This window comes from Chaetodon auriga, chromosome 16, assembly GCF_051107435.1.
Source record: "Chaetodon auriga isolate fChaAug3 chromosome 16, fChaAug3.hap1, whole genome shotgun sequence".
NCBI lineage: Eukaryota > Metazoa > Chordata > Actinopteri > Chaetodontiformes > Chaetodontidae > Chaetodon > Chaetodon auriga.
In genome coordinates this window covers 970,001-982,500 of record NC_135089.1, presented here as the reverse complement: position 1 = coordinate 982,500, position 12,500 = coordinate 970,001, and the positions used below count along the sequence as shown (strand labels likewise).

The 12,500-nt window shown below is 50.1% G+C and overlaps 1 protein-coding gene across 2 annotated transcripts in view; it reads right to left on the bottom strand.

Moving 5' to 3' along the window:
- Positions 1-1,916: 1,916 nt before the first annotated feature.
- Positions 1,917-12,500, bottom strand: part of LOC143334052 (uncharacterized) — an 18,844-nt gene continuing 8,260 nt past the window's right edge. Inside the window, exons 2-5 of one of the 2 annotated variants that reach the window (XM_076752559.1) lie at positions 7,285-7,566; positions 6,850-7,139; positions 6,280-6,412; positions 1,917-6,156 (exon numbers count right to left, since the gene is read on the bottom strand). In XM_076752559.1, the coding sequence (XP_076608674.1) occupies positions 6,140-6,156; positions 6,280-6,412; positions 6,850-7,139; positions 7,285-7,519 (675 nt within the window). In that variant the 5' untranslated portion in view covers positions 7,520-7,566 and the 3' untranslated portion in view covers positions 1,917-6,139. Of the gene's footprint in view, positions 6,157-6,279; positions 6,413-6,849; positions 7,140-7,284; positions 7,930-12,500 lie in introns of those variants that run through there. The other variant, XM_076752558.1, reaches the window with a different exon arrangement.

Sequence of the window (12,500 nt, the reverse complement as noted above, 5' to 3'; positions counted from 1 at the left end):
CCTCCCCCTCCTCCTCCTCCTCCTCCTCCCCTGCTGCTCCATCTCACCACACTCAGCTGCATTATGACACACCACCTCCCCCCTCCCGCCTCCATCTATGTTCGTCTCTGTCTTTTCTCTGGTTGCTTTTCCACCTTTCGTCTCCTCCTCCATCTTCTCTCCCTGCAGCCACCACGCCCAGAAACACCCGGAGATGCCTCCACCCGCCTCCACCCACCTCAGCCAAGCCTCCACTTTCCACAGCCACACACAGATGAAGCAAATGTTTTTCCGCCCTGCTTCTTTTCTTTCATTATGCATCCTCTGCAGCTCCCTCCCTCCACCCCTTCCCTTCTCTCCTTTCCTTCATCTCCTCCACCCCCCTCCCTTCTCTCCTTTCCTTCATCTCCTCCACCCCCTTCCCTTCTCTCCTTTCCTTCATCTCCTCCACCCCCCGCTCCTCCACCTCCTCGTCTCCTCTCGCCTCAGCGGTGGAGTCTCTTAATAATTGATGAGGATCTAAAATTCAGACGAAGCTTGCAGAGACATCGTCTCAGAGACATCTCACTCTTTCTTCTTCTGGCCCATCCCAGCATCTTCTCACTCCCCTGGCGACGGTTGCCTTGGTAACTCGTCCTAGAAACGGGATGAAGCCCACCCCTCCATCGTCTCTCGCTGCTGTTTTCCTCTTTTAATTTCCTACTGTCACATTTGACAAAGCAGTCTTACAAAATAAAAGCTTGTGCACAGAAGTGGAGCTCAGTAACATTTAAGAAAATAAAAGCATTTCCTGCCATCAGGCAGAATTTGTATTTTAAAGGTCTGCCTCACTGAGTACTGCCTGGTACTGCAGTACTACATATCCAATAACTGATTTCTGGTTTAAAGGGCTGAAGAGTGAAGAGGAGGTTTAAAAGGAGGCTGGAAAATCAGTTCTAACAGTTTTACCTGAAGTTTTGTTCAGAGCTGAGCTCACCAACGCGCTGACGTCCGTCTGTGTCATCCCACCGTTCATTCAGCTTCAGGTCACAGTGTGAGCGTACAGGTAGGACAGGGGTCATGTGATTAGCTCAGAGCAGATGTCACATGTCCTCTCCATGATGAATCCTCCTGTTTCACACGTTCAGTGAACTCCTTCATTCTGTGCACGAAACACTTTAAATTAAACACCTTTTCTCTCCATGTTTCTGAGCTTTTTGTGCATCATGCTGTCGCTTCAGATGTCGGATTTCTGTAAAAAACTGTGGCAGTTTGCTGCGTGTGTGTCTCACACACACACACACACACACACACACACACACACACACACACACACACACACAGATTGATCATATGATGGAGTTTTGCCTCAGAGGATGTATTTCTGGCCGCGGTTCATCGTTTCCTCGTCAGCGTGGTGAACTTATATAAACTGTCTTTATGTCTGAATGAAGCTCGTGATGAGACGTGATCACACTCTCAGTGTAGATCGGCTTCTTTTTAACTAAATATTGTTAACCTTCTCGTCCAGCAGCGAACCAGTTTGAGGCATTTCCTGTGATCTCAGAGCATTTAGCAGCGTTGAGAGTAAAGCAGTTAGCAGTTAGCACGCTCGTTAGCTCGGCATCGCTCGTACAACTTTATCCAAAACCAAACGTCCTGCAGATATTTGACTCATTTCTGGCTTTTCTTCGTGGATTTGCTCTGTCCTTTACTCAATTTTTGGCTTTTACTGAAATATCTCAACAACTACTGGACCAAATGAACATCTCTGATTTCAGTCCAGGACCAGGACCAGGACCAGGACCAGGACCGGCCTGCGCGGTCTGAGTCCTGGATCAGAGTAACTGCACTGACACATGAATGTAAGCTCCCCTTCCAGCGCTGACACTGAATGTGTCACATCAACAAAGGTCTGGTTCTCAGAGTGATTCATGAGCCTGCAGACGGCGAGGAGGTCGTATTTAACTGGGATTTATTCCCTTCAAACATGAGCAGATACTCAACATCAGTAGTCAAGATCAACAGTGTCTTTGATAAATGTCTCGTGTACATCAATACTCATTCTGGATGCTTCATAAAGCAGTCGATTTAAGGCATGCACAGGCACAGATAGAGTCCGGGGTCGGGGGCGATCGTCGTCGTCGACTCATGCTTCATTTAAAAAAGCAACAGCAGGTTATACTGAGCGTCACATACAGGAGATTATCATGTAAATACAAAAGAGATCAAGAGAGTGGGACTAGAAATATAAAAATACAAAGATCAGGTAATCAGGTGCCAAAAGAGCATTTACAAAAGAAATGAAACGATGAAGAGGAGCGAAAAAAACATCAAGACAACGATGAACACGATCGACTGGTTTCCCGCTGCGAGCATCAAACGAGCGAACGCAGCGTCGATACAGGATGGACAGTCGACGGAGGGCCAGGTGACGAGGCGGAGGATTTCCACCACCTGTCACATCTTCTGCTGTCAGTCCACCAGAGGACTTCATGATGGACTGATGGGGAGAGCTGACTGGACAGCTGGATGTTATCTTCACCATCCACAGAGGGAGACTTTGTTTAGGGTCACTTTGAATGAGAACTGTTACATCGCGTTCAGTTAATTCAGCTAATTGAGTTTTTGTCTTTGCGTCGGCTCCGAACAGAAGCAGCTCGTGGTTGGTGGAGCTCTGTGCTGTAAGGACAACAGCAACCACGTTAGCTCGTTTCCCGCTCTTTGCTTCAGTCAACAGCAGTTTAAGCTGCTTTGAGCTGCAGCCCAACAAAAATCTATCTGACTACTTTTGGGATTATTTCATCATGAACAGATTATAACAGATTTAATGTTGAATCTCAGTCTAACAGTCGTTTAATCCATCGATAACATCAAATCCTCTCAGTGAACGACAGAAACGGGATTTCAGTAAACGTTTGAAATCCTCCTCAGAACTGTTGGCGTCTTACAGCTCCACCGTCTCACGCTGTGTCCTCAGACGGCGGACATGTGCTCGTTTTCTGTCGTTCTGTCCAGATGAGTGACAGGTTTGTGATTTAATGTCAGAATGAGGACGTCAGCGGTGAAAGCCTCCGATGGTAAACAGCACAGAGCAGAAGACAAAGAAAGCTCGAGAGATCTAACAGTCGCTTAAAAAAGGTCGAAGTGAAACGACGTGATGCGTTCGATCAAACACGGTAGGCAACTCTGAGAGGTAGCGCAAGCAAAGTCCACACAAAGAGTGTGTACAAGTACACGACCACAGCAGCACTGAGGGAAGCGAGCGTTCGCACTGACATCCACGCGTTCTTGCATAATGTGATTAGTAAACGGGCATGCTACATACAGTACAGGAGAGGGTGGAGTGAAGGTGTGGGCAGGGTGGAGGTGACCTCACGGGACCCCCGTCCTCTCCCACCTCTGAGCCTGACCTCACCTGACCTCACCTCTGCGCAGAGACGCCGTCTGATTGGTGCAAAGTTCAAACGTGTCACCGCTTCGTCTTCGCTGCCGCGGCGTCTAAAAAAAACCTGCATTTTTTTTTTTCGTGTGCGTTTTTGGCAGCAGGTTGAATGTGGGCCAGTTACGTCTCCATGACAAGGCGAAGAGAAAAAGGAGCCATCTTTAGTGGGCGGAGCGTTCCTCATAGTCTATTTACAGAGAGCTGCTCAGTTAGCTCGGCGGCTAACGAGGCTACAGTCAGAGCGTCCTGTAATAAATACTGTAAACATGCACAGGTTATAGTAGATGAAGGGCCATTAGCTCCAAGACAGCAGCTCGTTTCGTCAGACAGGTGAAAGGGGGCTGATCCTGTGCAGGTTGGCACACACTCAGGTGTTTGGCACAGGTGTCCTGTGTAAAAATCAAGCAGCCAGCAAACCCTAAACCGCTGTGTCCAACGTCCAACCGGTCAGACGTTCTCGTAGACGTCAACCTCCACAGCCGAGCACACACACGTCATCTGTGCTGGAACACACTCGGCCCGTCGCCCACAGAGTCACAGAGAGTCGGAGTCAAGTTTCTGCTGCGCGTGAAGAAGCCGACGGCGAGGCGAGACCTCATTGATCTACCTGTGATCTGTGATCAAACAGTCCCTTTAGCTCAAAGATGGAAAATCTCTGTTTGAACAAACACTGTGTGGACGGACGCTAAAGAGGTCAAAGGTCAGCGGTTTGACTGAAGAGCTGAAGAGGAAGCAGAACGTCCGGGTTCAGACGACAGGAAAGCTCGTCCATCATCACTCTGAGCAGAGTCTGTCTCTGCAGACCATCCAATGCCCTCGATTATTCACTTTCTATATTCAACATGACAGACACCGTTTCCCATCAGCCCCGGACATTAGCGGGCTGAACGTGAGGCTCGGCAGACGAGTCGAGTGTCTGTGGTTAGTTCACGCCTGTAACAGCAGAGACGACCGAACGCTGAGGATTACAGAGTACTCAGCGTGTACTCTCAGTTAAAGTACTGCTACTCCATGAAGAGAAAATTACCATCTAGTACAGAAGTACCCGGGTAAGAAAATACTCAAAGTACGCGTCACGTTCCGTCTGATACTGTTCCGGGTGTGCAGCTGATAAAACGTGAACGCTGAAGTTATTTTTACATTTGGGAAACAGACCAGCAGCTAGCAGAGAAGGTCGCTATCATAACATGAAAATGGACATCGCTAACGTTAGCCGCAGCAGCTAACTTCAATGTGCTTGTGGAGGTTAGACGAGGAGGAAGCATCATCGTGTTTACAGAAACTGACCACAGATTGTCGCTGGAAGCTGCCTCTTCTTCTGGGTTTTGCTTCGTCGTCATCACTTCCTGTTTTACAGACAGGTGCTTCTGTCCAACGCTCTGAAGCCCTGCATGGAGGAGCTGCAACAAAGGTTTAAAGGGCAAATATGGGAAAATGAAAACTACAATACTGGCTCCAAAATACACTGGAGTAAAGAGTAGAAGAGGAACGTGAGAGTGCTCGCTGTGTGTGTGATGCAGATGAGATGGCCTCAGAGGAGCGTTGGTCATATGATGGAATATGTATGAAAATATATTTGTATATAAAGTAATGCATGCAGTTTTTTCAGGAATGCAAACAAACAAACTGCTGATTAAAGACTAAATATTTAATATCATCAAATCTCATGCTGGGACTCAAACCAACAGTCAAAGTATCTGCTGACGTGTTGACGAGCGTCCTGCCGCCACAATACTCACTGCAGCGCAGAGCGTGGATTAATCCGCCGCTGAAAATAGTCCCTGACAAATACACCGTTTCCTGCTTGTTATCTAACTGCTTTGCTGATTATTACCTTTTTTTAAACATGAATCTAAATATTTGTGAGGTGATTTTAACCAATGGGCTTCGAGAGCCACAGACAGGAAGTGCGAAGAACACGCTGTTGATTTGAACCTGCACATGAGATTTGTTGACAGTAAGAAACGTATGTAATGTGGGCAGCTTCGTCCTCTGGGCTCCGGTGTGAGGCTCATCATCAGTCTATCAGACAGAAATCTGTAGTTCAGGAGGATCGATGGAGGAAAACCTCGGCGTCAGATTGAGTCTCAGACGTCGGTGGAACAGTTTTAGAGCAGAGACGTGAGGGCTGGAGCTCTCTATGACCGCCATGCAGCAGCAGGCGGGGTGTGTCCACCTTCATGTTTGTGTGTGTGCTTCCTAAACACCAACAGGAAAAGCAGGAGGATGAAACGATCCACCAGCTTCTCCGAAAACTCTTCACCGGTCAGACAGTTCGTCTTCAGTTCACGCTGAACCATCACAGCAGCAGCATCTCCCAGTTTCTGCTCAGCTACGACCCAGATTTGAATTTTTTGGCATCAAAAAGTGAAAACCACGCCCCTCAAGTTTGCACCATGACTGGACCACAGAGACTGACGTAGAGATCAGAATAATCCCATTTCCACAGAGGCGAGAGATCGATGAGAGGAGGAAGAAACTGCTGCCGCTCAGCGAAGAGCTTCCCCTCCATCAGGCGTGGTGTCAGGGGTGGGTGGGTGGTGGGTTGGTTGGTGTCGGAGGTAGAGCGTCAGGCAGACCATGCTCGTCGTGCAGCAAGAAACAACAGCAAAGTACAGGAACAGATTCGTCTTTGATCCGGTGCAGGCGCTTGAAAACAACAGTGCTTCAGGAAATCGGTGTCGCGTCGGTCGGATGTCGTCGTGAAGTCGGTCTCGCCATGCGGGCCCATTTTAATCAGGACTTTAATATCACTGGAGACAGAAGGAGGACAAAACGTCTTTATCTGGACAACAAGAACTGGAAAACAGGTTGGGCTGATTTGAAAAGAAGTCTAATATCTCCAGGGAGACGGACGTTTATGGGATGTTACTTACATCCCCAGTTGAGAGCGATGGCGGCGCTGATGATGGCGATCCCTCCCAAGATGGAGACGACGGATAGAATCATGGCGTTGCGGCCCAGACGGCGTGCTCCGTCGATGTTTCCTTGCTGCAGGCTGTTCCGGGACTGAACGAGTAAAAACAGAGAGATCAAAATCCAAACTGCCAACTTCTGTCTTTACAGAACATCACTGAATATTCACAGTTTGTTATGTAAAATAGTTCTGTAGCTTTGCTCATCAAAGCACTCGACCAATCGTCATTGTTCATCCTCATGAAACAGGAAGTGGTGATGTAGTATCACCGGGCCAATTCACAAACTGCTGTATCTGAGCAGCTAAAGGCTAACATGCTAGCCAGCTGTGAACATGCTAACTCCAGTCAGCTTCAAGTTGTCCAATCTTAGCAAGCGTTAAGCACTAAGCTCACACGTCCTTTGACATCCTCCTTTGTCCCATTGGCTCGTGGAGGTTTACAGATGAGCTACAGTCGACAGTTTCATTCATTCGTATTTGTCAGGTTTTCCATCTCATTTCCAACCAAAGACACAATCTGAAGTCGTACCATCACGGAGAAGGTGAGGGCTACGATGTTGATGGGCCACAGCGGGCAGAAGCAGGACAGGATGGCCAGGATCAGGTAGTCCCTCGGCTTGGAGCCGTCCACAGTGGCCTCTGTGATGGCGCTGGGCTGGCGGGTGAGCGAGGGCCGGGGCGAGCCCGCCGCCACCGAGCCGGACCGGCTGCCCAAACCAGGCCGACCGTTAGCGTGACCGCCCGGCTTGGCGTGCAGCTTGGGCGACACAGAGGACACTGTGGGAGACGAGTCGGCCCTCACGGAGCCGATGCCGTTACCTGGAGGAGAAGAAGTGAGGACAAGACTGAATTTAAAATGAAAGCATGAAAAGTAAAAGCACTCGTTGTTACTGGATTACTGAAAAGACAGGTTGGTGTTGGACGGGCGGAGGGTCATGCTCAGGTACAGGACAGGTGTATTTACTGGTCTCCATGTTGTCAGTGATCACTGTCAGGTGGTCCATGTCTTTGTCCTCTGTTTGTTTGGCACCAGGAGCGTCTGCTGTCGGGGGCGGGACTTGCTGGTCTGCGCTGACGGGTTGAGACGTCACGGCGGCGCGGTCGGCTTCTACGTCCTGCTGCGTGCTGATTGGCTGGTGTGGCTGCTGGGACTCCTCCATGCTGCTGGGAGGCTGGGCGGCGCTGGGACTGGTGGACATCAGACGGCGAAGACAGAGCGAAGTGTTGAAGGGAGGCTGAGGGCGATCTGAGACGGGTGGACGAGACGGAGACATTCATCACAGAACAGCTCGTGGTTAAACCGTAGATTTAAAAAGCAGCCGTGAAGAAGAACTCAAAGCTTTACCTCAGTAAAAGTACTAATACCACGCTAAAAATACTCACTGTACAAGTACAAACCTGCTTGAAGTCTGTAAGTATTATGAGTAAAATGTGCTTAAAGTAAAAGTACTGATGTTGCAGTAAAACGTCTTTTCCACCTCGAAAAGGCTGTTCTTCATCGTTCTTTTGTTGGTTTTGGTCTCTCTCTCTCCCTCTCTCTCTCTCTCTCTCCCTCCCTCCCTCTCTCTCTCTCTCTCTCTCTCCCTCTCTCTCTCCCTCTCTCTCTCCCTCTCCCTCTCTCTCTCTCCCTCCCTCTCTCTCTCTCTCTCTCTCTCTCTCTCTCCCTCCCTCTCTCTCTCTCCCTCCCTCCCTCTCTCTCTCTCCCTCTCTCTCTCTCTCTCTCCCTCCCTCTCTCTCTCTCTCTCTCTCTCTCTCTCTCTCCCTCTCTCTCTCCCTCTCTCTCTCTCTCTCTCCCTCCCTCTCTCTCTCTCTCTCTCTCTCTCTCCCTCTCTCTCTCTCTCTCCCTCTCTCCCTCCCTCTCTCTCTCTCTCTCTCTCTCTCTCTCTCCCTCCCTCTCTCTCTCTCCCTCCCTCCCTCTCTCTCTCTCCCTCTCTCTCTCTCTCTCCCTCTCTCTCTCTCTCTCTCCCTCCCTCTCTCTCTCTCTCTCTCTCTCTCTCCCTCTCTCTCTCTCTCTCCCTCTCTCTCTCCCTCTCTCTCTCTCTCTCTCTCTCTCTCTCTCTCTCTCTCTGAGTGTGTGCTGGGAGTGACAGGGTGAGTGTGTCGGAGAGCGTTTGTTGAGCGTGTAAGTGTTTCAAACCTTTTTTTTGCTCTTTTTCTTGCACTGGGTGTTGGTTAATGTGTTTTTGAACAGTTTCTCTGTCATCAAACTTTGTTTCATCGCTGGTTTTAGTGTTTTTTTCGTGCTTTGTGTGGCGGCGGCTGCCGCCGCGGCCTGCCATCCATTCATGGCTGCCGCGCGTGGTGTCTCCGGTTTGGAGAAACTCACCCGCAGACATGCCATCAAACTCTCTCCACCTTTTGGTGTGTCGGTGGAGGACTGCGGCCTGGCTGTGGGTGAAGTTGTGGGTTGTGGAAGCGTTAAATCAGCTTCCAGGATGAACAGCGCTGTGGTGATTTTCCTGGACAGCACTGAAAAAGCCAGTCAGCTGGTAGAGAGCGGGGTGGTGGTTCAGGGGACGTTAACGCCGGTCTTTTCCCTTGTTAGCCCGGTAAAGAAGGTCATTGTGTCTAACGTGCCCCCTTTTCTAAAAAACGAGCTGTTAGAAAACGAGCTAGCTCGACACGGTCAGATCGTGTCCCCCATGAAGCTGATTCCTCTCGGCTGCAAGTCTCCGCTGCTCAAACACGTCGTGTCGTTCAGGAGACAGGTGTCCATGGTCCTCAATGGAAACAAGGATGAGCTAAATATAGCTCTCCGTTTCCGTATCGATAACTTCGACTACACTGTGCACGTTACAACCGACACTGTCAAATGTTTTGGATGCGGAGCAGAGGGTCACCTGATCCGTTCATGCCCCGACAGAGCGGGAGAAAAGCAGCCAGCAGAGCCGCCTGTCAGAGCTGACAGCCGGCCTGCGGCTCAGGGCGAAGCGCAGAGCGAAGCGCAGAGCGAAGCACCGAGCGAAGCGCAGCGCGAAACACCGCGCGAGGCGCAAAGCGAAGTGCAACGCAAAGCGCGGAGCGAAGAGAAGGGCGCACAGAGCAGCACAGACTACACACCCACAGACACACACACACATACACAACTGCAGACAGTGAGGAGCAGGTGAACGGTCAGGCAGAGGAAGAGGTCACCTCTCAGACTGAACAGGCAGAGCCCAGAGTCCAGACTCTGGTGAAGGAGCTGGCTGGACAGACTGCCACCAGGGTGGCTGAGTCAGTGTTGGATGAGGTAGAGGACGGTGTGATGGTGGAGGACAGGGTGATGGTGGAGGACAGGGTGATGGTGGAGGACAGGGTGATGGAGGAGGACAGGGTGATGGTGGAGGACGATGGTGTGATGGAGGAGGATTTTTTAAAAGTAGCAACAAAAAGGAAAACTCCAGAAACCAAAGCCACCAGTGAAAAGGTTCCTAAAGTGTCAAAGAAAGACCCACAGTGCTCCTCCTGTCAGTCAGAGGAACACACACAGGACACACAGGACACACACAGCTCACACACGGACACACAGGACACACAACGCACACACAGCTCACAGGTGAACACAGAGGACAGTGAATCGGACACAGAGAACATGCAGGCAGAAACACACACCGGTTATTCTTTCTCAAGAATTCGAGCTTTTCTGAGGAACACGAAGGGGCTGAGAGCTGTGAAGGTGGAGGAACACTTTCCAGACCTTCAGTTATTCCATGAATCCATCAGGTTCTTCTTGAGGAAGTCAGGAGGGCTCGGGCAGCCTTCCTTCACTGACCCAGAGACTTACCGGCTGAAAAAACTGATGGTTAAAGTGCGAACACAGATAGAAAAAGATGACTAGGATGAAGATGTTCTCCCTCTTCTTCTATTTGTTGTCCTTTGTCCTGTTGTTGTGTACATGCAGCCTAATCATGTGTGAGATGAAGATTGGCTCTTTAAACATTAACGGTGCGAGAGAAGACACAAAGAGAGCTGCTCTCTTCTCTCTTCTTCAGTCTAAAGGACTAAACGTGGTTCTCCTTCAGGAGACCCACAGCACTCCTGATAAGGAGGCGGACTGGAGGAGGGAGTGGGGGGGGGAGCTCATCCTCAGCCACAAGACTAGTAACAGTGGAGGTGTTGGGATCCTCTTTTCTAGAGACTTTCCACCTGTTTCCTGCTCTGTGGAAGAGATCGTTCCCGGCCGGATGCTGAAAGTCTGTGCTGTCTTCGAGAGTGTGAGGATGGTTTTTATAAACGTCTACGCTCCAACCGTTGGCTTAGACAGACTGGTTTTTTTAGATGTTTTAAAGACTGTTCTTACCAACTGCAGCAGTGAGGAGTACCTGTTCCTGGGAGGTGATTTTAACTGCACAGAGAACCCTCAGCTAGACAGGAACCATCAAGAACCTCACGCTGCTTCCAGACGGGCTCTGCTGAAACTCGTCGAAACATTTGATCTCTGTGACGTGTGGAGACGTTTCCATCCTGCTCAGAGACAGTTCACCTGGGCTCACAGCAGAGATAACTGGATGTCTCTGAATGTACTGTTTTAACCATCACTTCAGTGTTTTTAAAGGTGTTTCCATCAGCCCGGTGGGTTTCTCTGACCACTCTCTGGTGCACTGTGTGCTGTCTGTCAGAGACGTTAAATGTAAGAGTGCGTACTGGCATTTTAACACCAGTCTGCTAGCAGACAACAGGTTCCAAAAGGCCTTTAAGTCCTTCTGGAGTAATTTCAGACAAACACAGTCTGATTTTAGCTCTTTGCAACAGTGGTGGGACGTGGGCAAAGCTCAGATCCAGCAGCTTTGTCTGCAGTACACTTTCAATGTCACAAAGGACATGGCCCGGTCTATGAGAGATCTGGAGAGAGAAGTAGTGGAGCTTCAACATCTAGCAGACTCCACAGGAGATCGAGAACATTTTCAAGTTCTCAAAGATAAAAAATCAGCTCTGTCTGACCTGCTGGGTATCTCTGCTCAGGGCGCTCTGGTCCGCTCACGTTTCAGGCACATCGCTGAGATGGACGCTCCCTCTCACTTCTTCTTCGGTCTAGAGCGTAAGAGTGGACAGAAGAGGCTGATGCACTCTCTGCGGTCTGACACCGGACAGCTGCTGTACGACCCTGCTGAGATCCGTCAGCACGCTGCGGATTTCTACAAAAGACTTTACAAGGCCGAGCTCCAGGAGGAGCCTGAGGTGACCACGGCCTTCTTCGAGGGTCTGCCTCAGGTCTGTGAAGAGGACATTGTCGAGCTGGAGGCTCCAGTGTCTGCTCGGGAGCTGCAGGAGGCCCTGCAGAGCCCGCAGAACGGGAAGGCTCCGGGGATAGACGGCCTCCCCGCCGATTTTTACAAGGCTTTCTGGCCAGTGCTGGGGGAAGATCTGTTGGTCGTCCTCAGAGACAGTCTGAGTAAGGGACAACTGCCTCTGAGCTGCAGGAGGGCTGTTCTCACCCTGCTTCCAAAGAAGGGAGACCTGCAGGACATTAAGAACTGGAGGCCCGTGTCCTTACTCTGCACAGACTATAAGCTGCTGTCAAAGGTGTTGGCCAAGAGGCTGAAGAAAGTGATGGAGCAGATCATTCACAGGGATCAGACGTACTGCGTACCCAGCAGGTTGATAACTGACAACATCGCTTTAATTCGTGACATTTTGGACCTCTCTGGTTCATTGGGCTGTGAGCTTGGTCTGATTTCTCTGGACCAAGAAAAGGCTTTCGACCGGGTTGAACACCAGTACTTGTGGCGGACGCTGCAAGCTTTTGGGTTGAGCTCTGGTCTTATAGCCAAGATCAGGGTCCTGTACTGTGACATTGAGAGTGTACTGAAAGTTAATGGTGCTTTAAGTGCTCCTTTTAAAGTCCTGAGGGGCGTCAGACAGGGGTGCGCTCTCTCAGGCATGTTGTACTCTCTGGCCATCGAGCCCCTTTTACACCGTCTGAGATCAAAGCTGTCTGGTTTTTCTTTTCCAGGTCTTAAAAAACCATGTGTGTTGTCTGCATATGCTGATGATGTCATCATTTTTGTCAAAAAACAGGAAGACATTTATAGGTTGCATCAAACCGTCCTGGACTTTGGTAAAATCTCCTCAGCTAAAGTCAACTGGCTGAAGAGCGAGGCTTTAGCTGTGGGTGACGGGCTGAGCAGGAAGCTGGTGCTACCAGGAGGCCTGGTTTGGAAGAGAGGAGGACTGAAGTATCTGGGAGTTCATCTCGGA